At 42.6% G+C, this 26,182-nt stretch overlaps 2 protein-coding genes across 5 annotated transcripts; both read right to left on the bottom strand.

The window, feature by feature from the left end:
• Positions 1–11,111: 11,111 nt before the first annotated feature.
• On the bottom strand, positions 11,112–14,146 carry LOC116354835 (uncharacterized). Of its 4 annotated transcripts, none has more exons than XM_031796890.1 (2): positions 11,646–14,146; positions 11,112–11,570 (listed from the first exon to the last, which is right to left on the bottom strand). In XM_031796890.1, exons 1-2 carry the CDS (start codon positions 13,561–13,563, stop codon positions 11,146–11,148), a joined length of 2,343 nt encoding a protein of 780 aa, XP_031652750.1. In that variant the 5' UTR covers positions 13,564–14,146; the 3' UTR covers positions 11,112–11,145. The 4 variants fall into 4 exon arrangements, with proteins under 4 accessions (XP_031652750.1, XP_031652752.1, XP_031652751.1 ...); XM_031796892.1 differs by having other exon boundaries at positions 11,112–11,622; positions 11,941–14,146; XM_031796891.1 differs by having other exon boundaries at positions 11,112–12,050; positions 12,126–14,146.
• Positions 13,534–22,535, bottom strand: terf1 (telomeric repeat binding factor (NIMA-interacting) 1). The gene is made up of 10 exons (XM_020474036.2): positions 22,313–22,535; positions 22,132–22,227; positions 21,857–21,984; positions 20,962–21,048; positions 20,527–20,676; positions 19,952–20,052; positions 19,597–19,623; positions 15,160–15,251; positions 14,699–14,805; positions 13,534–14,456 (listed from the first exon to the last, which is right to left on the bottom strand). Exons 1-10 carry the CDS (start codon positions 22,494–22,496, stop codon positions 14,289–14,291), a joined length of 1,140 nt encoding a protein of 379 aa, XP_020329625.1. The 5' UTR covers positions 22,497–22,535; the 3' UTR covers positions 13,534–14,288.
• Positions 22,536–26,182: the final 3,647 nt, after the last annotated feature.

Genomic DNA, 26,182 nt, shown 5'->3' with positions numbered 1-26,182 from the left:
CCATCAATCGAGACACTATACCCCATAAAGACATCACTATACCCCATAAAGACATCACTATACCCCATAATGACATCACTATACTCCATAATGACATCACTATACCCCATAAAGACATCACTATACCCCATAATGACATCACTATACTCCATAATGACATCACTATACCCCATAATGACATCACTATACCCCATAATGACATCACTATACCCCATAATGACATCACTATACTCCATAATGACATCACTACACTCCATAATGACATCACTATACCCCATAATGACATCACTATACTCCATAATGACATCACTATACCCCATAATGACATCACTATACCCCATAATGGCATCGCTATACCCCATAATGACATCACTATACTCCATAATGACATCACTATACTCCACAATGACATCACTATACCCCATAATGGCATCACTATACTCCATAATGACATCACTATAGTCCATAATTCAGACCAGACCCATATCAAACATCTCCAATCCAAAGTTAAATCTAGAATTGGCTTCCTATTTCGCAACAAAGCATCCTTCACTCATGCTGCCAAACATACCCTTGTAAAACTGACCATCCTACCAATCCTCGACTTTGGCGATGTCATTTACAAAATAGCCTCCAATACCCTACTCAACAAATTGGATGCAGTCTATCACAGTGCAATCCGTTTTATCACCAAAGCCCCATATACTACCCACCATTGCGACCTGTACGCTCTCGTTGGCTGGCCCTCGCTTCATACTCGTCGCCAAACCCACTGGCTCCATGTCATCTACAAGACCCTGCTAGGTAAAGTCCCCCCTTATCTCAGCTCGCTGGTCACCATAGCATCTCCCACCTGTAGCACACGCTCCAGCAGGTATATCTCTCTAGTCACCCCCAAAACCAATTCTTTCTTTGGCCGCCTCTCCTTCCAGTTCTCTGCTGCCAATGACTGGAACGAACTACAAAAATCTCTGAAACTGGAAACACTTATCTCCCTCACTAGCTTTAAGCACCAACTGTCAGAGCAGCTCACAGATTACTGCACCTGTACATAGCCCACCTATAATTTAGCCCAAACAACTACCTCTTTCCCAACTGTATTTAATTTTAATTAATTTATTTATTTTGCTCCTTTGCACCCCATTATTTTTTTATTTCTACTTTGCACATTCTTCCATTGCAAAACTACCATTCCAGTATTTTACTTGCTATATTGTATTTACTTTGCCATCTTGGCCTTTTTTGCCTTTACCTCCCTTCTCACCTCATTTGCTCACATTGTATATAGACTTGTTTATACTGCATTATTGACTGTATGTTTGTTTTTACTCCATGTGTAACTCTGTGTCGTTTTATCTGTCGAACTGCTTTGCTTTATCTTGGCCAGGTCGCAATTGTAAATGAGAACTTGTTCTCAACTAGCCTACCTGGTTAAATAAAGGTGTTCTCAACTAGCCTACCTGGTTAAATAAAGGTGTTCTCAACTAGCCTACCTGGTTAAATAAAGGTGTTCTCAACTAGCCTACCTGGTTAAATAAAGGTGTTCTCAACTTGCCTACCTGGTTAAATAAAGGTGTTCTCAACTTGCCTACCTGGTTAAATAAAGGTGTTCTCAACTAGCCTACCTGGTTAAATAAAGGTGTTCTCAACTAGCCTACCTGGTTAAATAAAGGTGTTCTCAACTAGCCTACCTGGTTAAATAAAGGTAAAATAAATAAATAAAAATAAAAATAATGACATCACTATACCCAATAATGACATCACTATACCCCATAATGACATCACTATACTCCATAGTGACATCACTATACCCCACAATGACATCACTATACCCCATAATGACATCACTATACCCCATAATGACATCACTATACCCCATAATGACATCACTATACTCCATAGTGACATCACTATACCCCACAATGACATCACTATACCCCATAATGACATCACTATACCCCATAATGACATCACTATACCCCATAAAGACATCACTATACTCCATAGTGACATCACTATACCCCATAATGACATCACTATACCCCATAATGACATCACTATACCCCATAATGACATCACTATACCCAATAATGACATCACTATACCCCATAATGACATCACTATACTCCATAGTGACATCACTATACCCCACAATGACATCACTATACCCCATAATGACATCACTATACCCCATAATGACATCACTATACCCCATAATGACATCACTATACTCCATAGTGACATCACTATACCCCACAATGACATCACAATACCCCATAATGACAAAGAAAAAACATTCTAAACCTGCAGAAAAGAGAATAGAATGTAACTCATCTCCCAAACAATACATCCCCAAATACATCCCCAAATACATCCCCAAATACATCCCCAAATTGGTGATTAGAAAATATAGAGATTATAAAATGCCAACAACAACACATACAGCTTACTGCTAATTCATAGATGACATGGTGCAAGTGTTACAGTTTTAAATTTTTAAAAAAAGTCGAGGGAGATGATGGAGAAAAGCAGGCCCCAACGGTCTTTGTGACCCAGCAAGAAGCCCCTCAGTGTCCCTCTACCTACCTCACCTGCAGCAGACAGAGCCAAGGACATATATATATATATGCACACTCCTATATATATATATACACACTCATATATATATATATATATATATACACACTCCTATATATATACACACTCCTATATATATACACACTCATATATTTTCTAAATATATGTGTAAACACTCCAATCATATCTCATATCTCTACACATGCATATCTATATCTATTCACTGTATATCTATACACACTGTTGTTGACCTCTCATTGTGGTTTTAACATGGATAATGTATTGGTCTCTCTCCAGGTCCAGTTGTGTGGTGTTGACATGGGGACTGTGAGGGTCTGGTTCTGGTGTTGACATGGGGACTGTGAGGGTCTAGTTGTGGTGTTGACATGGGGACTGTGAGGGTCTAGTTGTGGTGTTGACATGGGGACTGTGAGGGTCTGGTTGTGGTGTTGACATGGGGACTGTGAGGGTCTAGTTGTGGTGTTGACATGGGGACTGTGAGGGTCTGGTTGTGGTGTTGACATGGGGACTGTGAGGGTCTGGTTGTGGTGTTGACATGGGGACTGTGAGGGTCTGGTTCTGGTGTTGTCATGGGGACTGTGAGGGTCTAGTTGTGGTGTTGACATGGGGACTGTGAGGGTCTAGTTGTGGTGTTGACATGGGGACTGTGAGGGTCTAGTTGTGGTGTTGACATGGGGACTGTGAGGGTCTGGTTGTGGTGTTGACATGGGGACTGTGAGGGTCTGGTTGTGGTGTTGACATGGGGACTGTGAGGGTCTGGTTCTGGTGTTGTCATGGGGACTGTGAGGGTCTGGTTGTGGTGTTGACATGGGGACTGTGAGGGTCTAGTTGTGGTGTTAACATGGGGACTGTGAGGGTCTAGTTGTGGTATTGACATCGGGACTGTGAGGGTCTGGTTGTGGTGTTAACATGGGGACTGTGAGGGTCTAGTTGTGGTGTTGACATGGGGACTGTGAGGGTCTGGTTGTGGTATTGACATGGGGACTGTGAGGGTCTAGTTGTGGTATTGACATCGGGACTGTGAGGGTCTGGTTGTGGTGTTAACATGGGGACTGTGAGGGTCTGGTTGTGGTGTTGACATGGGGACTGTGAGGGTCTGGTTGTGGTGTTGACATGGTCTCTTTCCAGGTCCAGGTTTCATCACCACCATGAATCTGTTTGGTAAAAGAAGAAGACAGCATGACATCACACCTCTGGACCCTGGGTATGCTGTGTAATGAATACTTAGATACTTAGTGTTATGAACACTTATATGTCAAGTCTCATAATGCTCTTTCTTTTGATTCCACCTGCTTACTGTAGGAACAACAGTGTTTACCCACCTGGATATGAGGCTGGCACACACACACACACACACACACACACACACACACACACACACACACACACACACACACACACACACACACACACACACACACACACACACACACACACACACACACACACACACACACACACACACACACACACACACACACACACACACACACACACACACACACACACACACACACACACACACACACACGCAGCTTTAAGATCCTAAACTAAACCCTTTGAAATACAACACTAGTATTTAGCAGGTATGAAACATGACTAACAGTGCAAAGGATGTGGATAACAATGGCCAAGTTGCTCTGAATGCACAGAAACCCGCAGACACACCCAGACCGCATCCCAAATAGCACCTTATTCCCTACATAGTGCACTACTTTTGACCAGGGCCCCATGATGTGTGGTCACAATAGGGTGCAATTTGGGACACATTCCTAGCGATGACCCAACCTAGGAAAATTCCAACGACACATTCACATTGATCCTTGGGGGGGGGGGCTCCCAAGATATAGTGCACTGGATCAAAGTTGATATCCATTTACTGCAGACCTACCGGTGTGTCAACACTTATAGGGGAGACCATGACTTATTATGTGAAGGTCCAGCCAGCACCCCCCCCCCCCCCCACCCCTTTAATTCAAGCCGTCACCATTCAATTAAATAACTTTGTCTGTGTCTCAAAATGGCACCTTGTTACCTATGGGCCCTGGTCAAATCTAGTGCCATTTGTGGGATGAAGTTATAGTGTGAAATGTCACATATGATATTTCAAAAAACCCCTCTGCCTGTCCCCTTCCTCCATCCCCTTCTGTCAGGTTCTGTATGGAGTATAAGATGGAGTCTCTGACTCCTCACTGTAGGGCGGAGACCCGACCACACGCCCGCTGGATGCAGTACCTACGGGACGGTTACGTGGTGTGTGTGGCGTGCCGACCACCCGCCATGCGTAACCGTAGCGGCAGCTGCCAGGGAGACGGGCAAGAATCCGACAGGTACGGAGTCACGGGAGGGGATAATTTTTTTAAAGACATTTGTTCTCCTACAGAAAGTAAAGTAAGCAGTGATCAAGCCAGAATGGCCCAATGTAGTGCAGATTGTGTAGTGTGAGGCAGCGTTTGATGTCCAAGCCCCTCTGAAAAGGATGTAAGGCAATTTGTTATTAGAAGAAGGCACATTATTGACCAAGGTGAAATCCAAGGTCAATATGATGCTACAGTATTTTTTTGTTGTTGTTTCTAGTTTGTAGTAACATTTGACAGGAGTACAAAGCTGAATGGAAAACAGTTTGCAATGACGAAGACTTGTGAGTAATAAAAAATGAACAAAAAATGTTTGTGTGAGAAAGGATTCACACACAGACAAACGGTAGTTGTGTGGTCATCACAGTGTTCTCTTTGTGCTAAAGTAGTATTGACCCCCCCCCTGTTCTAACTCACCTGTTAGAATGACCTTTCAGATCAGTGGTATTTCCTGGTATTACTGTCTGCCTCCATCAATCCATTATATATTATCTTTGTGGGAAGTACTGACCCGAGTATCGAAAAGTTTTCCTGCGGAAAATGGAAACAAGTGTTTCTTATTGGACAAGTGTGTGAGCCATACTAACCTATGACCTGTGAGGAGATGCTCCATTGGCTGGCTGTGGGGAACTCTCGCTGTCGAGGAACATGGAAGAAGGTCCAGAGAACAGCACACTGCTCCTGTCCTCACGTCCACAGCTTCCTCTTCATATAAACACACAGCAAGCCCCCAGTCTGGCAACTGGCACCCTGTTCATTATATAGACAGGTTGGCGGACAACAGCACGAACATAGATGGGGAAGAAGGCAGTGTGTTATGATCGTGAATGGTCAAATAGAAACAATGACAAGAAGCTGCCATGTGAGGAATTGTACGTGGCTCATTTCAGGTAGTTAGTGTGGCTTGCGAAGCAAGAGTCCCCACTTTAAATCTTCAACATATACTACATGGCCAAAAGTGATTGGACAACCTTTCAAATTAGTGGATTCGGCTATTTCAGCCACACCCTTTTGCTGACAGGTGTATAAAATCGAGCACACAGTCGTACAATCCCCATAGACAAACATTGGCAGTAGAATGGCCCGTACTAAAGAGCTCAGTGACTTTCAACGTGGCACCGTCATACGATGCCACCTTCCCAACATGTCAGTTTTCAATTGTCTGCCCAGCTAGAGCTGACCCGGTCAACTGTAAGTGCTGTTATTGTGAAGTGGAAATGTCTAGGAGCAACAACGGCTCAACCGCAAAGTGGTAGGCCACACAAGCTCAGAACGGGACCGGCGAGTGCTGAAGTGCATAACGCGTACAATTCCTCTGTCCTCGGATGCAACACGCACTACCGAGTTCCAAACTGCCTCTGGAAGCAACGTCAGCACAAGAACTGTTCGTCTCTAAAGTCATGAAATGGGTTTCCATGGCCAAGCAGCCGCACACAAGCCTAAGATCACCATGAACAATGCTAAGCGTCACCTGGAGTGGTGTAAAGCTCGCCGCCATTGGACTCTGGAAGTAGTGGAAACGCGTTCTGTGGAGTGATGAATCACGCTTCACCATATGGCAGTCTGACGGACGAATCTGGGTTTGGCGGATGCCAGGAGAACGCTACCTGCCCGAATTAATTGTAACAACTGTCAAGTTTGGTGGAGGAGGAATAATAGTCTGGGGCTGTTTTTCATGGTTCGGGGTAGGCCTCTTAGTTCCAGTGAAGGGAAATCTTGACGCTACAGCATACAATGACATTCTAGACAATTCTGAGCTTCCAACTTTGTGGCAACAGTTTGGGGAAGGCCCTTTCCTGTTTCCGCATGACAATGCCCCCATGCACAAAGCGAGGTTCGCACAGAAATGGTTTGTCGAGATCGGTATGGAAGAACTTGACTGGCCTGCACAGAGCCCTGACCTCAACCCCATTGAACACCTTTGGGATGAATTGGAATGTCAACTGCGAGCCAGGCCTTCATCGCCCAACATCAGTGCCCGACCTCACTAATACTCTTGTATCTGAATGGAAGCAAGTCCCCGCAGCAATGTTCCAACATTTAGTGGAAAGCCTTCCCAGAAGAGTGGAGGCTGTTGTAGCAGCAAAGTGGGGACCAACTCCATATGAATGCCCATGATTCTGGAATGAGATGTTCGACGAGCAGGTGTCCACATACTTTTGGTCATGTAGTGTTTTTCCTACTCATTATAGTTATCATTTGGAACACTACTCCTCTTAAATTAAGATAGAAAACTGATTCAAACTAAAAACATGTAGACCGGTCTGGATTAATTTGCTTGTATACAACTTCTTGATATATTTTATATCTTTTTTAACTATTAAGATTTTTGTCCTTCTTTTTGTCATCCAACTCATTTAATTTCCTCAACATTCTGAAGGCCCTATTGTGACATCCATTTCCTCAACATTCTGAAGGCCCTATTGTGACATCCATTTCCTCAACATTCTGAAGGCCCTATTGTGACATCCATTTCCTCAACATTCTGAAGGCCCTATTGTGACATCCATTTCCTCAACATTCTGAAGGCCCTATTGTGACATCCATTTACTCAACATTCTGAAGGCCCTATTGTGACATCCATTTCCTCAACATTCTGAAGGCCCTATTGTGACATCCATTTCCTCAACATTCTGAAGGCCCTATTGTGACATCCATTTCCTCAACATTCTGAAGGCCCTATTGTGACATCCATTTCCTCAACATTCTGAAGGCCCTATTGTGACATCCATTTCCTCAACATTCTGAAGGCCCTATTGTGACATCCATTTCCTCAACATTCTGAAGGCCCTATTGTGACATCCATTTCCTCAACATTCTGAAGGCCCTATTGTGACATCCATTTCCTCAACATTCTGAAGGCCCTATTGTGACATCCATTTCCTCAACATTCTGAAGGCCCTATTGTGACATCCATTTCCTCAACATTCTGAAGGTCATATTTTGACATCCATTTCCTCAACATTCTGAAGACCCTATTGTGACATCCATTTCCTCAACATTCTGAAGGCCCTATTGTGACATCCATTTCCTCAACATTCTGAAGGCCCTATTGTGACATCCATTTCCTCAACATTCTGAAGGCCCTATTGTGAAATCCATTTCCTCAACATTCTGAAGGCCCTATTGTGACATCCATTTCCTCAACATTCTGAAGGCCCTATTGTGACATCCATTTCCTCAACATTCTGAAGGCCCTATTGTGACATCCATTTCCTCAACATTCTTCCAAATGGACAATGACCCCAAGTTGCAGCAAAATGGCTTAAGGACAACAAAGTCAAGGTATTGGAGTGGCCATCACAAAGCCCTGACCTCAATCCATAAAAAAATTGTGGGCAGAACTGAAAAAGCGTGTGAGAGCAAGGAGGCCGACAAACCTGACTCAGTTACACCAGCTCTGTCAGGAGGAATGGGCCAAAATTCACCCAACTTATTTTGGGAAGCTTGTGGAAGGCTACCCGAAACATTTGACCCAAGTTAAACAATTTAAAGGCAATGCTACCAAATACTAATACGAATAATTTTGCACGCCCAATTTTTCAGTTTTTGATTTGTTAAAAAAGTTTGAAATATCCAATAAATGTCGTTCCACTTCATGATTGTGTCCCACTTGTTGTTGATTCCTCACACAAAAAATACAGTTTTATATCTTTATGTTTGAAGCCTGAAATGTGGCAAAAGGTCGCAAAGTTCAAGGGGGCCGAATACTTTCGCAAGGCACTGTATTTGGTTAAGGTGTATGTGAACTTCCGACTTCAACTGGATGTATGATAGTTGAATTCCTTTGTCCCCCCCCCTTTTAATTGTGTAACAAGCCGTAATATCGGGGTAGTCCACTAGGGACTTTTCATTGTGTAACAAGACGTAATATCGGGGTAGTCCACTAGGGACTTTTCATTGTGTAACAAGACGTAATATCGGGGTAGGCCACTAGAGACTTTTCATTGTATCATGTTAATACTCACTGTATAATCTATCCTGTGTGTGTTTTTTGTATTTCCGTGTGATTATTTCATTAGTTAGTAAATAAATAATTACGCCAATTTGTGTATCGCTGATTCATCACGGAGACTAGGGTTCGTGCAGATTTATAGGATATTACGACATTCAGAATGAGACTGAAATAGGAGCAAATGATTGATGGATGACGGATAGTTTATCGACATATTCTGATATTTTTTTGTTAATTCGGGAAACGGTAACTCGTTAAATAAACTTTTCCCGTGGTGCCCCAGATTACAACTTAATTAATTGTTACACGATTAATTTAATTGAGTAATAATTGAACGTGGTATGTAAGTATTCGATGAATAGCCGTCATCGCATTAATGATAGCAACGTCACAACAAAATCTACACACAATACTCTATAATGACAAAGCAAAAACAGGTTTAGACATTTTGGCAAATGTATAAAATGTTTAAAACTGAAATATCACATTTACATAAGTATTCAGTCCCTTTACTCGATTACAGCCTCCAGTCTTCTTGGGTATGACGCTATAAGATTGGCACACCTGTATTTGGGAAATTTCTCCCATTGTTCTCTGCAGATCCTCTCATGCCAGTTTGCGCTGTTCTGTAAAGTGAGTAGTACACAGCGTTGTACGAGATCTTCAGTCTCTTGGCAATTTCTCACATGGAATAGCCTTCATTTCTCAGAACAAGAATAGACTGACGAGTTCCAGAAGAAAGTTATTGGCTTCTGGCCATTTTGAGCCTGTAATCGAACCCACAAATGCTGATGCTCCAGATACTCAACTAGTCTAAAGAAGGTCAGGTTTAATTGCTTCTTTAATCAGAACAGTTTTCATAATTGCAAAAGGGTTTTCTAATGATCAATTAGCTTTAAAAAATGATAAACTTGGATTAGCTAACACAACGTGCCATTGGAACACACGAGTGATGGTTGCTGATAATGGGCCTCTGTAAACCTACGTAGATATTCCATAAAAAATCTGCCGTTTCCAGCTACAAAAGTAATTTACAACATTAACAATGTCTACACTGTATTTCTGATCAATTTGATGTTATTTTAATGGACAAAATGTTTTGCTTTTTGCAATACACCCTGCAAAAATGTTTGCAGAGTGTATTGAAGTGTAGTAGTCAGAGTGTATGGAAGTGTAGTAGTCAGAGTGTATGGAAGTGTAGTAGTCAGAGTGTATTGAAGTGTAGTAGTCAGTGTATTGAAGTGTAGTAGTCAGAGTGTATGGAAGTGTAGTAGTCAGAGTGTATTGAAGTGTAGTAGTCAGTGTATTGAAGTGTAGTAGTCAGAGTGTATGGAAGTGTAGTAGTCAGAGTGTATGGAAGTGTAGTAGTCAGAGTGTATTGAAGTGTAGTAGTCCGAGTGTATGGAAGTGTAGTAGTCAGTGTATTTAAGTGCAGTAGTCAGTGTATGGAAGTGTAGTAGTCAGAGTGTATTGAAGTGTAGTAGTCCGAGTGTATGGAAGTGTAGTAGTCAGTGTATTTAAGTGTAGTAGTCAGTGTATGGAAGTGTAGTAGTCAGAGTGTATGGAAGGGTAGTAGTCAGATTGTAGTTATGTCTGATGAAATGTGTGATCTAACTGCCCCACAACCCAAAGTTAAAAGGTTGATATAGCACTATATTAAATGAATCAGACCGATTATTTAACTTTTACTATACGTAACGGCTTTTTTGAAATAGCAAAGTGAAACGTTTTTAAACCTCTATTACCACAAAATACATTTACGAGCTACAGCAAGTCCCAGAACTTCACACCATGTAAAATATAATCTGGATACCATGTCGTCTTCACTCATTTCATGTCAACGCAAACTAGCTAGCTAACTAACAAACGATATATTTGAAATACAAGTGCTCAGTATTTATGTTTTCAATAAACATTTGATGAAATATAGTTTACTCGGTGTCAACAACGTAAGCCAACCCTGCCTGTGTTACCCCATAGTTGGTTTAGTTGCAACCAGCCTAGAAAGCCTCAGAAACCTTCTCACAGTGGCTCCAGTGAACCAGACAGGTTTTTTTTTTAGGAAGGCTGGCCAGGTGAGACTAGGACCCTTTGAGCTCTGATCAAAAGTTGTGCACTCTGTAGGGAATAGGGTGACTTTTCAGACACAAGCTTCAACAAGCTATATTCGTACTTTAAACAGCAAACAAATAAATCACACACCAAATCAAAGTCATCTTTATTTAACAGAATATTTTAAGAACACAATTGAGTATCTCCTTCCTGTGTACAGACAAGATATGACGCTCCAAAGTGAGAGATGACTACTTTACAATAACAATAACACAATTGAGTATCTCCTTCCTGTGTACAGACAAGATATGACGCTCCAAAGTGAGAGATGACTACTTTACAATAACAATAACACAATTGAGTATCTCCTTCCTGTGTACAGACAAGATATGACGTTCCAAAGTGAGAGATGACTACTTTACAATAACAATAACACAATTGAGTATCTCCTTCCTGTGTACAGACAAGATATGACGCTCCAAAGTGAGAGATGACTACTTTACAATAACAATAACACAATTGAGTATCTCCTTCCTGTGTACAGACAAGATATGACGTTCCAAAGTGAGAGATGACTACTTTACAATAACAATAACACAATTGAGTATCTCCTTCCTGTGTACAGACAAGATATGACGCTCCAAAGTGAGAGATGACTACTTTACAATAACACAATTGAGTATCTCCTTCCTGTGTACAGACAAGATATGACGCTCCAAAGTGAGAGATGACTACTTTACAATAACAATAACACAATTGAGTATCTCCTTCCTGTGTACAGACAAGATATGACGCTCCAAAGTGAGAGATGACTACTTTACAATAACAATAACACAATTGAGTATCTCCTTCCTGTGTACAGACAAGATATGACGCTCCAAAGTGAGAGATGACTACTTTACAATAACAATAACACAATTGAGTATCTCCTTCCTGTGTACAGACAAGATATGACGTTCCAAAGTGAGAGATGACTACTTTACAATAACAATAACACAATTGAGTATCTCCTTCCTGTGTACAGACAAGATATGACGCTCCAAAGTGAGAGATGACTACTTTACAATAACAATAACACAATTGAGTATCTCCTTCCTGTGTACAGACAAGATATGACGCTCCAAAGTGAGAGATGACTACTTTACAATAACACAATTGAGTATCTCCTTCCTGTGTACAGACAAGATATGACGCTCCAAAGTGAGAGATGACTACTTTACAATAACAATAACACAATTGAGTATCTCCTTCCTGTGTACAGACAAGATATGACGCTCCAAAGTGAGAGATGACTACTTTACAATAACAATAACACAATTGAGTATCTCCTTCCTGTGTACAGACAAGATATGACGTTCCAAAGTGAGAGATGACTACTTTACAATAACACAATTGAGTATCTCCTTCCTGTGTACAGACAAGATATGACGCTCCAAAGTGAGAGATGACTACTTTACAATAACAATAACACAATTGAGTATCTCCTTCCTGTGTACAGACAAGATATGACGTTCCAAAGTGAGAGATGACTACTTTACAATAACAATAACACAATTGAGTATCTCCTTCCTGTGTACAGACAAGATATGACGCTCCAAAGTGAGAGATGACTACTTTACAATAACAATAACACAATTGAGTATCTCCTTCCTGTGTACAGACAAGATATGACGCTCCAAAGTGAGAGATGACTACTTTACAATAACAATAACACAATTGAGTATCTCCTTCCTGTGTACAGACAAGATATGACGTTCCAAAGTGAGAGATGACTACTTTACAATAACAATAACACAATTGAGTATCTCCTTCCTGTGTACAGACAAGATATGACGCTCCAAAGTGAGAGATGACTACTTTACAATAACAATAACACAATTGAGTATCTCCTTCCTGTGTACAGACAAGATATGACGCTCCAAAGTGAGAGATGACTACTTTACAATAACAATAACACAATTGAGTATCTCCTTCCTGTGTACAGACAAGATATGACGCTCCAAAGTGAGAGATGACTACTTTACAATAACAATAACACAATTGAGTATCTCCTTCCTGTGTACAGACAAGATATGACGCTCCAAAGTGAGAGATGACTACTTTACAATAACAATAACACAATTGAGTATCTCCTTCCTGTGTACAGACAAGATATGACGCTCCAAAGTGAGAGATGACTACTTTACAATAACAATAACACAATTGAGTATCTCCTTCCTGTGTACAGACAAGATATGACGCTCCAAAGTGAGAGATGACTACTTTACAATAACAATAACACAATTGAGTATCTCCTTCCTGTGTACAGACAAGATATGACGCTCCAAAGTGAGAGATGACTACTTTACAATAACAATAACACAATTGAGTATCTCCTTCCTGTGTACAGACAAGATATGACGCTCCAAAGTGAGAGATGACTACTTTACAATAACAATAACACAATTGAGTATCTCCTTCCTGTGTACAGACAAGATATGACGCTCCAAAGTGAGAGATGACTACTTTACAATAACACAATTGTACTTTTGTATAGTCCCCATTGCAGAAATAAATACACTGTGAAATATATAAAATAAACACAAAGACATTTTTATTCATGTTTGACCAATTTCTCCATTTCTATTGAACAATTTGTTCTAAATCGTTGTTTCTTTAGCCATTGATAACTAGAAGGATAAATGGTTTTGTAAAAAAATAAAAAATAAAGTTGAAATACAAGTTAAGCTGCTATTGTCCACAGAAAGATATAGCTCGCTCTGCTGGTTACTGGTAGTAATATCATGCCAGCTACTGGTAGTTACCGGTTAATGGCATTGAAGCTGTGTGTTAAAGGCCGGGATTCAATCCAGTTTCAGGTTGAACACAATGCAGCCTTTTTTTAAAAAACGTTCTCATGTTTGTTTATGGAGAGTCATGGTAAACCCAGGCATATTTCCACTCAAATGGGCCATTGTCTCCCTCGGATTGAATCACAGCCTTAGTTAAACTTACATACACACACACACACACACTGGAAATACAAGGGCACAAAAGCATAACCTATGTACAATCCCTTATATAAAACTGTACAGTGAGCGGTACTAATACACTAGTTCAAAACAGAGTTTAAAGAGAAAACCAAGGAGTTTGAACTATTTATTAAAACTAGGCAAGATTACTAACAGTAGAGTACCGTATATAAACCCCAGAATCCACAAACGGACTTAAACTTAGTCCCGAAGGTCACGTCCCAATCTGCACCCCCCCCCTATTCAGGTCTCATAGGGCTCTGGTCAAAAGTAGTGCGCTTCTTAGTGAATAAGATACCATTTGAGACACGGGCCTTAGGAGGAGTTGACTTTATGCGCCTTCTTGAGGACCCGCCAACGATCTTTGAGTTGAACCCCCGTGCGACCCTGGAAGTCGTGTTCCTGGAGGATACGCGACCATTTCCCCTCCCCGTGACGCTTCACTCCCGCCTTCAGCGCCAAGTCCAGATCCCACGGCCACCTCTACACGGGGGAGAAAAAGGGGCAATCTGGGAGTTGGTACATCCATTTTGGACTTTAAAAAAAAATGAACAATAGCCTTTGATACTTGAAGAATATAACTTCTAAAACGCCTCATGAGCTTAATTCAACTGTTGTACGCCATCAGAACTAATATAGAAAAGCTTGTATACATATATTTTTGGAACATTTAAGTGGAGAAATGGTGTGCCCCAATCAGGGAAACAGTGCTCTAGTTGACCTACGCCATGAGTCTTCCTGGTTGTATTGGTGTTCAGAGTTGTGTTGCTAAGAGTCGTGGTGTTCAGGGTCGTCTCAGACGAGGCTCTTCGGAAGGTCAACCTCGTCGACACTGCATGGACAAACAGCATATGAGAGAGACAGACAAAGAGAGAGAGAGAGTCAACTTCTCTTTTTATGGTTTATTTTCGGGTCCACCCTCCCTTCAGAGGACAAAAATAAACGTGTTTTCGTCTTTTATAGACTTCACATACATGCCATTTTTGTCCCCCAGTTATTACATCTGGATAGATAGTATAAATATATATATATGAGAGAGCGAGAGAGAGCGAGCGAGAGAGCGAGAGAGAGAACTTTACAGGGACAAACAGCAATAGGAGAATTACTGTGACAGAACAAAGAGCATTAAAAACCACCCAAGATCTTAAATACACTGTACGTCCTGACAGAGAGTGGAAGACCATACCCCCTTTTCTCATAACAGTGAGTGCAGGCTTCTTGCCAGACTCTGGTTTCCAGGGATGAATATTCCTTGTTGACAGCAGCTTCTTCTTGGGTCTGAGGAGAAATGCAATATATCATTAGACAATGATGCTTCCTAACCTCCTTTTGACCAGGCCCCTACAGCCAGCTCCTTTTGACCAGGCCCCTACAGCCAGCTCCTTTTGACCAGGCCCCTACAGCCAGCTCCTTTTGACCAGGCCCCTACAGCCAGCTCCTTTTGACCAGGCCCCTACAGCCAGCTACTTTTGACCAGGCCCCCACAGCCAGCTCCTTTTGACCAAGGCCCCACAGCCAGCTAAATGACCACATGAGGTTTGACAGCGCTGGTACATGGGGGCCTCGTTTATAAACATCGCAAAATATAGTTCACGTAAAAGTTTATAAAGACTGAACTAGACGTGAGAAATGGGCTTATCCTCCAACAAACTTCAGACCAGTACAGTTTCTCGTGCGTACAGTTTCTCGTGCGTACAGTTTCTCGTGCGTACACACTTCCTGGCATTTAAAAGAACAAAAAGAACATGTAGACAAATATAACAAGATGATTGTATCTGCTGTTAAGAGTGAAAAATAGATGTCTCTTTGCATTGTAAAATTATTAGAAAAAAAAGCATTGATTTTCTATGATTTATTTAGTTTCCATGACCACTGCAGAATAAATTAAATTTTCTGACTGGATGGTTTCACACTGGTGAAAATAGCCTATAGACCAAGAACGATGGATAGGCTTACCATTCGTCCCATCTCTCATAAAAAAATTAAAAAAACAGACCCATTTCACAGTAGTAAATAGATGAGCTATTTCAAGCAGCCTAATTTTGCTCTATAGTTTAAATGGTAAAACAGACAGACGGTTCACCTTTTCCATTGACGTTTGTTTGGTCTGAATAACTGGAACGAGGAAATGTTGTGCATAGACCATATCTCATTTAGAAATATAATACACAAATGTTATTAATACATACATAAACATTGCATATTTTCTGGCTACGGGGCGGCAGCGTAGCCTAGTGGTTAGAGTGTAGAGGTGGCAGGTAGCCTATTGGTTAGAGTGTAGAGGTGGCAGGTAGCCTAGTGGTTAGAGTGTAGAGGTGGCAGGTAGCCTAGTGGTTAGAGTGTAGAGCTGGCAGGGTAGCCTAGTGGTTAGAGTGTAGAGGTGGCAGGTAGCCTAGTGGTTAGAGTGTAGAGGTGGCAGGTAGTCTAGTGGTTAGAGTGTAGAGGTGGCAGGTAGCCTAGTGGTTAGAGTGTAGAGGCGGCAGGTAGCCTAGTGGTTAGAGTGTAGAGGTGGCAGGTAGCCTAGTGGTTAGAGTGTAGAGGTGGCAGGTAGCCTAGTGGTTAGAGTGTAGAGGTGGCAGGTAGTCTAGTGGTTAGAGTGTAGAGGTGGCAGGGTAGCCTAGTGGTTAGAGTGTAGAGGTGGCAGGTAGTCTAGTGGTTAGAGTGTGGAGGTGGCAGGTAGCCTAGTGGTTAGAGTGTAGAGGAGGTAGGTAGCCTAGTGGTTAGAGTGTAGAGGTGGCAGCGTAGCCTAGTGGTTAGAGTGTAGAGGTGGCAGGTAGCCTAGTGGTTAGAGTGTAGAGGTGGTAGGGTAGCCTAGTGGTTAGAGTGTAGGGGTGGCAGGTAGCCTAGTGGTTAGAGTGTAGAGGTGGCAGCGTAGCCTAGTGGTTAGAGTGTAGAGGTGGCAGGTAGCCTAGTGGTTAGAGTGTAGAGGTGGTAGGGTAGCCTAGTGGTTAGAGCGTTGGACTAGTAACCGGAAGGTTGCGAGTTCAAACCCCCGAGCTGACAAGGTACAAATCTGTCGTTCTCCCCCTGAACAGGCAGTTAACCCACTGTTCCCAGGCCGTCATTGAAAATAAGAATGTGTTCTTAACTGACTTGCCTGGTTAAATAAAGGTAAAATAAAAAAATAAAAATATTCACCAAGTAGCCATACAACAAATTAGCATACGCATCTCATTAAATTGGTCCAATTAGATTAGTATACATCACAATAGCCCAATTAGATAGGTTAGTATACATCACAATAGCCCAATTAGATAGGTTAGTATACCTTTGAAGTGTTTGTTCCATACAGAGGACAGGGTGCGTGGTTTATAAACATACAGTAGAATTTAACATGTTACCATCGTAAAGAGGTCTACTGTAGTTTTTTTATTTATTGTGTTCAAGTAGACACTATTTCTGAATGTTGTGGGCAGGGCCGCATATTTAGGGGTCAGGACAAACGGAAAAAAAAAAACGCCAAACATTACTGAAAATAAATGTTAAAAAACGATCTGTTTACAGCTCCAATTTGCATTTGCATTTGCATTTGTTTGCATTTGTTTGTGTCTTTCATAAACAACAACAAATAATGTCACCGTAAAAGGAAACATTCTGACAACAACTCCAAAAAGACATTTGAGTTCGAAATGATTTCCTTTAGATAGTATCTTGGCCTAATGCCAAAACCTCCAACGTATAAAGCAAATAGGAACGTTGTATCGTCGCCATTAAAAACAAGGTGACTGATGGGTGTTTTCAGACGGAGTTATGATGCTCGTTCACGCGCGTCGTTTTCTGACAGGTCTGATTTATAAACAGGAAGCACGAGTATGTATGGTGTGCGTCAACTTCATAAATCATTGTGCGTGTGTGTAGTCTTCTCAGAAATAGCACAACAGTTTATAAACGACGCCCCCCCATCGCAATAGAAAACCTCATAATGACATCGCAATAGAAAACCTCATAATGACATCACAATAGAAAACCTCATAATGACATCACAATAGAAAACCTCATAATGACATCACAATAGAAAACCTCATAATGACATCACAATAGAAAACCTCATAATGACATCACAATAGCAAAAGCAAAAACAGGTTTAATGCATTACATATATATTTTTTAAAAGGCATTCAGACCCTTTACTCAGCTACAAGCTTGGCACACCTGTATTTGGAGAGTTTCTCCCATTCTTCTCTGCAGATCCTCTCAATCTCTGTCAGGTTGAATGGGGTTGCGTCGCTGCACAGCTATTTTCAGGTCTCTTCAGAGATGTTTGATCGGTTTCAAGTCCGGGCTCTGGCTGGGCCACTCAAGGACATTCAGAGACTTGTTCCGAAGCTACTCCTGCATTATCTTGGCTGTGTGCTTAGGGTCGTTGTCCTGTTGGAAGGTGAACCTTAGCCCCAGTCTGAGGTCCTGAGAGCTCTGGAGCAGGTTTTCATCAAGGATCTCTCTGTACTTTGCTCCGTTCATCTTTCCCTCGATCCTAACTAGTCTCCCAGTCCCTGCTGCTGAAAAACATCCCCACAGCATGATGCTGCCACCACACTTCACCGTAGGGATGGTGCCAGGTTTCCTCCAGACGTGATGCTTGGCATTCAGGCCAAAGAGTTCAATCTTGGTTTCATCAGACCAGAGAATCTTTAGATGCCTCCAAGCATGCTGTGATGGACTCCTCGGTAAAAGGCACGTCTTGCCACTACCATAAAGGCCTGATTTGGTGAAGTGCTGCAGAGACGGTTGTCCTTCTGGAAGGTTCTCTCACTCAGAAGAACTCTAGAACTCTGTCAGAATGACCATGGGGGATCTTGGTCGCCTCCCTGACCAAGGCTCTTCTTCCCCGGTTGATCAGTTCGGCCGGGCGGCCAGCTCTAGGAAGAGTCTTGGTGGTTCCAACGAGTCTTAATACGTTTTTAAAAACATTTGCAAAATAAATAAAAAACAACAGTTTTAGCTTTGTCATTAAGGTGTATAGACTGACGAGGAAAACAATGAACTTAATCAATTTTAGAATAAGGCTGTAACGTAAATTGTTTGGGGTCTGAATACATTCAGAATATACTGTATACAGAGCATTCACAGTGCAGTTCCATGTTTCAGAAGGTAACCTTCCTCCTCTCCATTAGCTGAAACAAGTCTTTATTTTACAAGGTTATCCCAACGGTCTGTCATTCATTCTTTAATAAAAATAAAACATTTGACCCCTTTTTCTCCCCAATTTCATGGTATTGTTTAGTAGCTACTAACTTGTCTCATCGCTACAACTCCCGGGAGAGACGAAGGTTGAAAGTCATGCGTCCTCCAATACACAACCAAACCAAGCCGCACTGCTTCTTTAACACAGCGCGCATCCAACCCGGAAGCCAGCCGCACCAAAGTGTCGGAGGAAACACTGTGCACCTGGCAACCTTGGTTAGCGCGCACTGCGCCCGGCACGCCACAGGAGTCGCTGGTGCGCGATGAGACAAGGATATCCCTACCGGCCAAGCCCTCCCTAACCCGGACGATGCTAGGCCAATTGTGCGTCGCCCCACGGACCTCCCGGACACAGCTGGCGCTGCAGTACAGCGCCCTTAACCACTGCGCCACCCGGGAGGCCTCCTCATTCATTCAAAGTAACTTAATACAAACTCACCTCATAAGAACACCGGTCTCCTGATTCCTGGTAGGAAAAAACAGCATACATTACTCTCAAAGATAATTTCTGAACTGAACATATGACCGTTTTGTCATAATGCTTCGGTTGAGCATCTTCATTTGAATTCATGCTCGTAGTCGACAAGACCGAATTACACAGAATGCACTGTTACGATGAAGACAACACCCCCCCCCCAAAAAAACGACTACATTCAATTCAGTAAAATCAAATAATAGGAAGTCTAATCAAATCATTTTGCTTATGTATGCAGGGTTATTAAAAACAATGTTTCAATAGATCTATAAAATAGTGAGATTATAGTAGATAAAAGACATATTGAACCAATCCTTACACTTTGGAGTGTTCAGAAGATTGTCTGGTAGTATATGACGCCTCCCGAGTCTCAGAATCATCCCCCGTCTCCTGGCCTGCCTTGACCACCTTAGTGGCCGCCTGAAAACAGAGGGTCAAACAGAATAAAAACACTATTATAGGAGTTACTTCCCAAAAGGCACCCGATTATCTCTAAGTAAGTATGTAAGCCTTGTACGAGCCAGAAGGACCCATAGGACAGGAGGCTATTCCCTGCTTCTGTAGTTGATGCACCAGTACACCCCCCCCTCCACCCCCAATCCCTTATTGATGTCACCTGTTACACCCACTTGAAAAATCTGTGAAGATTGAGGGGAGAAGACAGGTTAAATAAGGGTTTTTGTAAGCATTGCGACAATTGAGAAATGGGTAGTGTCGGTCAAACGTTTTAGAACACCGACTCATTCATTCTAATAATCGAAGACCAACGGGCTTTTGTTTTGGCGCCCCCTTGTGTTTCTAAACTGGTAAATCCCCCAAATATCCAAGGGTGAGAGAAGAACGGTATGAAAATCTGGATAGTGCCCAACTCTAGTCACTGGTTCAGGTCCCTACCTGGAGCAGGAAGTCCGACGGGTGTTTCTCCAGGAAGCGATCTAGGAAGGTCTGTATGTTCTCCAGCAGACGGTTCCAGCTGAAGTTGAGCAGGAACGGGTGGTACGTGTCCCTCTTATTCACGATCAATGACAGCTTGATTCCCAAATTCTGGAAACGAAGGGAGGGAAATATAGCCCGAGTGCCACTCTGTTGGTGCGATCACGACAGCTACCTGTCACTCGTTGTCATTCCAAATGGCTTGACAATGACATCAATGGAGATGGCAAGAGCACACACAGACCCGGGACCACTCATATATATAAATATAAGAGCACACACAGACCCGGGACCACTCATATACATATATAGTAATTCATTATTTCATGGAAATAAACACTGGACAGGTACTTTAGAAGTCCCCAGTCATATATGTGCTGTGGAGGCATTGCTTACCTGTGGGATTTCACACTCCTCCTCGAGCCATTTGAGAGCTGATGAAGCCATGACGCAGTTCCCTTTCTCCAGACACACAGCAACACTCTGGAAGAGAAGACCAGTGAGTCAAAACATACAGCAACACTCTGGAAGAGAAGACCAGTGAGTCAAAACACACAGCAACACTCTGGAAGAGAAGACCAGCGAGTCAAAACACACAGCAACACTCTGGAAGAGAAGACCAGCGAGTCAAAACACACAGCAACACTCTGGAAGAGAAGACCAGCGAGTCAAAACACACAGCAACACTCTGGAAGAGAAGACCAGTGAGTTAAGCACAGCTCATCACTGCTATAAACAGAATTCAAGACAATACCTAGAAATCCAAGCCCGGTTTCACAGCTTGTATGTGCTATATTCCTCTCAGAATAAGATTGCCTATCAAGGATTAGGTTTTATTTTGTCCATGTTGCCAGATGATACCATTACGCTGGTTTACACTAAGCTGCATTGAGGTCGGAAGTCAATTATATAGTTAGATTAAGACACCGTGGACTGGTACAAGATATGGGACGGACAACGTACCTCAATGCTGGGATGGGATATGCCACTGTACTCCAAATGTTACATTTATCCACACTGCCCCAGAGAAGATTTAAATACTACGGTTTTCCTGGAAACCTGCCCTTTTCATCCTCATGCTAGCTAGCATGTAACATTTTCCATTGGAATTTACAAAAGACAAAACTGACCCTCAAAAATAAAATAAAAATCCCCTTCTGCTCCGAGACTTTTGATGCGGCTCCTGTTCTGGTTAGTGTGCGACTATAATAATAATGAATTGTTACATGTAGACAGACTGTATACACAGTAGGAATGTAGAGCACAGAAAACCAACACAGTAAATCATCACCTGAACATAGAGTAGATTGGTGATGTGCTGGAACAGAGTGACATCCGCCACAGTCTCTTCCTGAGACGCCCAGACACCGACAGCCGACATCAGAGGCGACAACCGCTCGTCTCTGTCGAAGGACACGTCTATAACAAACAACGACATATTATTATTATACTAGTTAATAAAGCTATCGAGACATCTAAACGTAAAGATCAGTACTGATTGATACCTGCAATGCAAACAAACGAAAGGCAACAAAACGAAACGAAAATATCGCTGGGTTAACTTACCTAAATGTTTCCCGTGCATTATCCGCGCGAGGAAGCCACATATCTGCCTTTTCTGTCTCTGTTCGGTGTTTAAATGAGGGGTACCATCAATGATCGCTAAAACAGAATGATACACACCCGTTATAGCTAGTAACTACATTAGTCCATATAAACTAAATTAACCTCAACCAGCAAAACTTACTTTCCAGCGTCGAAATCGTTTGGTTGAATTCTTCAAATTTGCCCTCTTTGAAGAATTGACACAAACTAACAAAACTGAAGTCAATCATCCATCTTTTAACAACAGTTGTCACATCGGAAAAGCATACATTTTCATCTGTCGTGCTTGTAATTGTCAATGTTCTGCTATTTGGATCAGCCTCCATCGCTAATGTTTTTCAAACTGTTTACTAAACCAGGAAATAAACACATTTTTTTCTTATTGATTCAAAATGTGCGCGTCCATCAGGTGATGGGACGGTCTGTTGAACACAGCTCCCCCTAGCGCCTCGGAGTGGCTAACACAAGCTAAACTTTTGTTTATTTATTTTATTTAACCTTAATTTGATCAGGGAGTCATACAAATTTGAGGAGGCACGTTGTAATGGTTTTTATTTTGGTCAATATGTTTTCTATTTTAATTTATTTAGCATATGTCTAGAATTCTTAAGCGAACATTGGGTTGTGATAACTGATTAATAAATATGTAGAGGGTTACCCCTCGCCCCAGTAGGCAGCTCAATGTGAAATGTCTGGAAAACAATGACATGCTAAATATTTTATTAAACTAGGCAAGTAAGTGAAGAACAAATTCTTATTTACAATGATGACTTACCCCGGCCAAACGACACTGGTACAGCCTGGAATTGAACCAGGGTGTCTGTAGTGACCTCTGCGTAGAGACCTCTGCGCCACTCAGGAGCCCAAATTGAAGCATGAAACACAGAAAATAGCCTTGAATAACATATTTATTTTTATTCAAGTGCAAATATTTAGATAAAGCACAAAATATTAGATAGGCCAAAATGGAGATTATAAAATTATATCTTAGCCCGAATAAAACAAAAATATACATTATATTAAATGATATAAATTGGAAAATGTAAGATTCTTAACATTTGAATTCCTTCTAATCTCAACCTTTTATAGACTGTGAATGTGTTTTGTTTTTGATCCCAAACAACTAGAACAACAACAACAACAACAACAACAATTGTTTTTGTATAATCACTGAGTGTAACAAGTCTGCTCTTTCCATGATGTAGACAGACCAGGTGAATACAAGGGAAAGACAGGATCCTTATTGATGTCACTTGTTAAATCCACTTCAATCAGTGTAGAATGAAGGGGAGGAGACAGGTGTTACGAGAATTATGTTCTCAATGTTCATAACCCAATTCAACTACTCGGTCTGCAACCCAGAATGTGTAAGATACTGATCCCTTATTGATGTCACTTGTTAAATCCACTTCAATCAGTGTAGATGAAGGGGAGGATGACAGGTTAAAGAAGGATTTTTAAGCCTTGAGACATGGATTGTGTACGTGTGACCATTCAGAGGGTGAAAGGTCAAGACAAAATATCTTCGTGCCTTGGAACGGGGGAAAGGTAGTAGGTGCCAGGTGCACCGGTTTGAGTCAAGAACTGCAACATTGCTGTTTTTCTTCACGCTCAACAGTTTCCTGTGTGTATCGACAATGGTCCATCGCCAATAGGACATGTAGCCAACTAGACTGTGGGAAGCATTGGAGACAACATGGGCCAGCATGCAGCCAACTAGACTGTGGGAAGCATTGGAGACAACATGGGCCAGCATGCAGCCAACTAGACTGTGGGAAGCATTGGAGACAACATGGGCCAGCATGCAGCCAACTAGACTGTGGGAAGCATTGGAGACAACATGGGCCAGCATGCAGCCAACTAGACTGTGGGAAGCATTGGAGACAACATGGGCCTACATCCAGCCAACTAGACTGTGGGAAGCATTGGAGACAACATGGGCCAGCATGCAGCCAACTAGACTGTGGGAAGCATTGGAGACAACATGGGCCAGCATGCAGCCAACTAGACTGTGGAAAGCATTGGAGACAACATGGGCCAGCATGCAGCCAACTAGACTGTGGGAAGCATTGGAGACAACATGGGCCAGCATGCAGCCAACTAGACTGTGGGAAGCATTGGAGACAACATGGACCAGCATGTAGCCAACTAGACTGTGGGAAGCATTGGAGACAACATGGGCCAGCATGCAGCCAACTAGACTGTGGGAAGCATTGGAGACAACATGGGCCAGCATGCAGCCAACTAGACTGTGGGAAGCATTGGAGACAACATGGGCCAGCATGCAGCCAACTAGACTGTGGGAAGCATTGGAGACAACATGGGCCAGCATGCAGCCAACTAGACTGTGGGAAGCATTGGAGACAACATGGGCCAGCATGCAGCCAACTAGACTGTGGGAAGCATTGGAGACAACATGGGCCAGCATGCAGCCAACTAGACTGTGGGAAGCATTGGAGACAACATGGGCCAGCATGCAGCCAACTAGACTGTGGGAAGCATTGGAGACAACATGGACCAGCATGCAGCCAACTAGACTGTGGGAAGCATTGGAGACAACATGGGCCAGCATGCAGCCAACTAGACTGTGGGAAGCATTGGAGACAACATGGGCCAGCATGCAGCCAACTAGACTGTGGGAAGCATTGGAGACAACATGGGCCAGCATGCAGCCAACTAGACTGTGGGAAGCATTGGAGACAACATGGGCCAGCATGCAGCCAACTAGACTGTGGGAAGCATTGGAGACAACATGGGCCAGCATGCAGCCAACTAGACTGTGGGAAGCATTGGAGACAACATGGGCCAGCATGCAGCCAACTAGACTGTGGGAAGCATTGGAGACAACATGGGCCAGCATGCAGCCAACTAGACTGTGGGAAGCATTGGAGACAACATGGGCCAGCATGCAGCCAACTAGACTGTGGGAAGCATTGGAGACAACATGGACCAGCATGCCTGTGGAGCGCTTTCGAGTCCTTTGTGGCTGTTCTCAGGGAAAAACGGGGTGCAACTCAATATTAAGGCGTTCCTAATGCTTTGTACACTTCGTAAAAAAAACATTTCCTATAAAATATGGACTAAAGTTACGCTATAAAAATAACAAAAGAGGCATACAAAAACCAGAGATGCAAAACAACTGTCTGTAACTCATCAATCAATCAATCAAATATATTTATAAAGCCCTTTATACATCAGCTGATATCTGTACAGAAACCCAGCCTAAAACCTCAAACAGCAAGCAATGCAGAAGCACGGTGGCTAGGAAAAACTCCCTAGAAAGGCAGGAACCTAGGAAGAAACCTAGAGTAAAACCAGGCTATGAGGGGTGGCCAGTCCTCTTCTGGCTGTACCGGGTGGAGATTATAACAGAACATGGCCAAGATGTTAAAATGTTCATAGATGACCAGCATGGTCAAATAATAATAATCACAGTGGTTGTAGAGGGTGCAACAAGTCAGCACCTCAGGAGTAAATGTCAGTTGGCTTTTCATAGCCGATCATTCAGAGTATCTCTACCGCTCCTGCTGTCTCTAGAGAGTTGAAAACAGCAGGTCTGGGACAGGTAGCACGTCCAGTGAACATCTCAGGGTTCCATAGCGGCAGGCAGAACAGTTGAAACTGGAGCAACAGGGGGAGGGGGGGATTAGAGGGAGCATACTGAAATTCACACAGGACACCAGATAAGACAGGAGAATAACTCCAGATATAACAGACTGACCCTAGCCCCCTGACACATAAACTACTGCAGCATAAATGCTAGAGGCTGAGACAGGAGTTGTCGGGAGACACTGTGACCCCGTCCGACGATACCCCCGGACAGGGTCAACCAGGCAGGATATGACCCCACCCACTTTGCCAGAGCACAGCCCCCACACCACTAGAGGGATATCTTCAACCACCAACTTACCATCCTGAGACAAGGCCGAGCCCACAAAGATCTCACCCTTGGCACGAACCCGAGGGGGGCGCCAACCAGGACAGGAAGATCACGTCAAAGACTCAACCCACT

This window comes from Oncorhynchus kisutch, linkage group LG18 (assembly GCF_002021735.2).
Source record: "Oncorhynchus kisutch isolate 150728-3 linkage group LG18, Okis_V2, whole genome shotgun sequence".
NCBI lineage: Eukaryota > Metazoa > Chordata > Actinopteri > Salmoniformes > Salmonidae > Oncorhynchus > Oncorhynchus kisutch.
Note: the sequence above shows the minus strand (reverse complement) of the source record. Positions and strands in the feature narration are given on the sequence as shown.

Coding starts and splice junctions, on each gene's coding strand:
- LOC116354835 (XM_031796890.1), bottom strand. CDS start 13,563: ATGAATAAAAATGTCTTTGTGTTTATTTTATATATTTCACAGTGTATT. Junction 11,571..11,645: donor TGTCTGTACACAGGAAGGAG/ATACTCAATTGT, acceptor CACAGGAAGGAG/ATACTCAATTGTGTTATTGT.
- terf1 (XM_020474036.2), bottom strand. CDS start 22,496: ATGGAGGCTGATCCAAATAGCAGAACATTGACAATTACAAGCACGACA. Junction 19,624..19,951: donor TCTTCTGAACACTCCAAAGT/GTAAGGATTGGT, acceptor TTTTCCTACCAG/GAATCAGGAGACCGGTGTTC. Junction 15,252..19,596: donor GAGACCGGTGTTCTTATGAG/GTGAGTTTGTAT, acceptor ATTTCTCCTCAG/ACCCAAGAAGAAGCTGCTGT.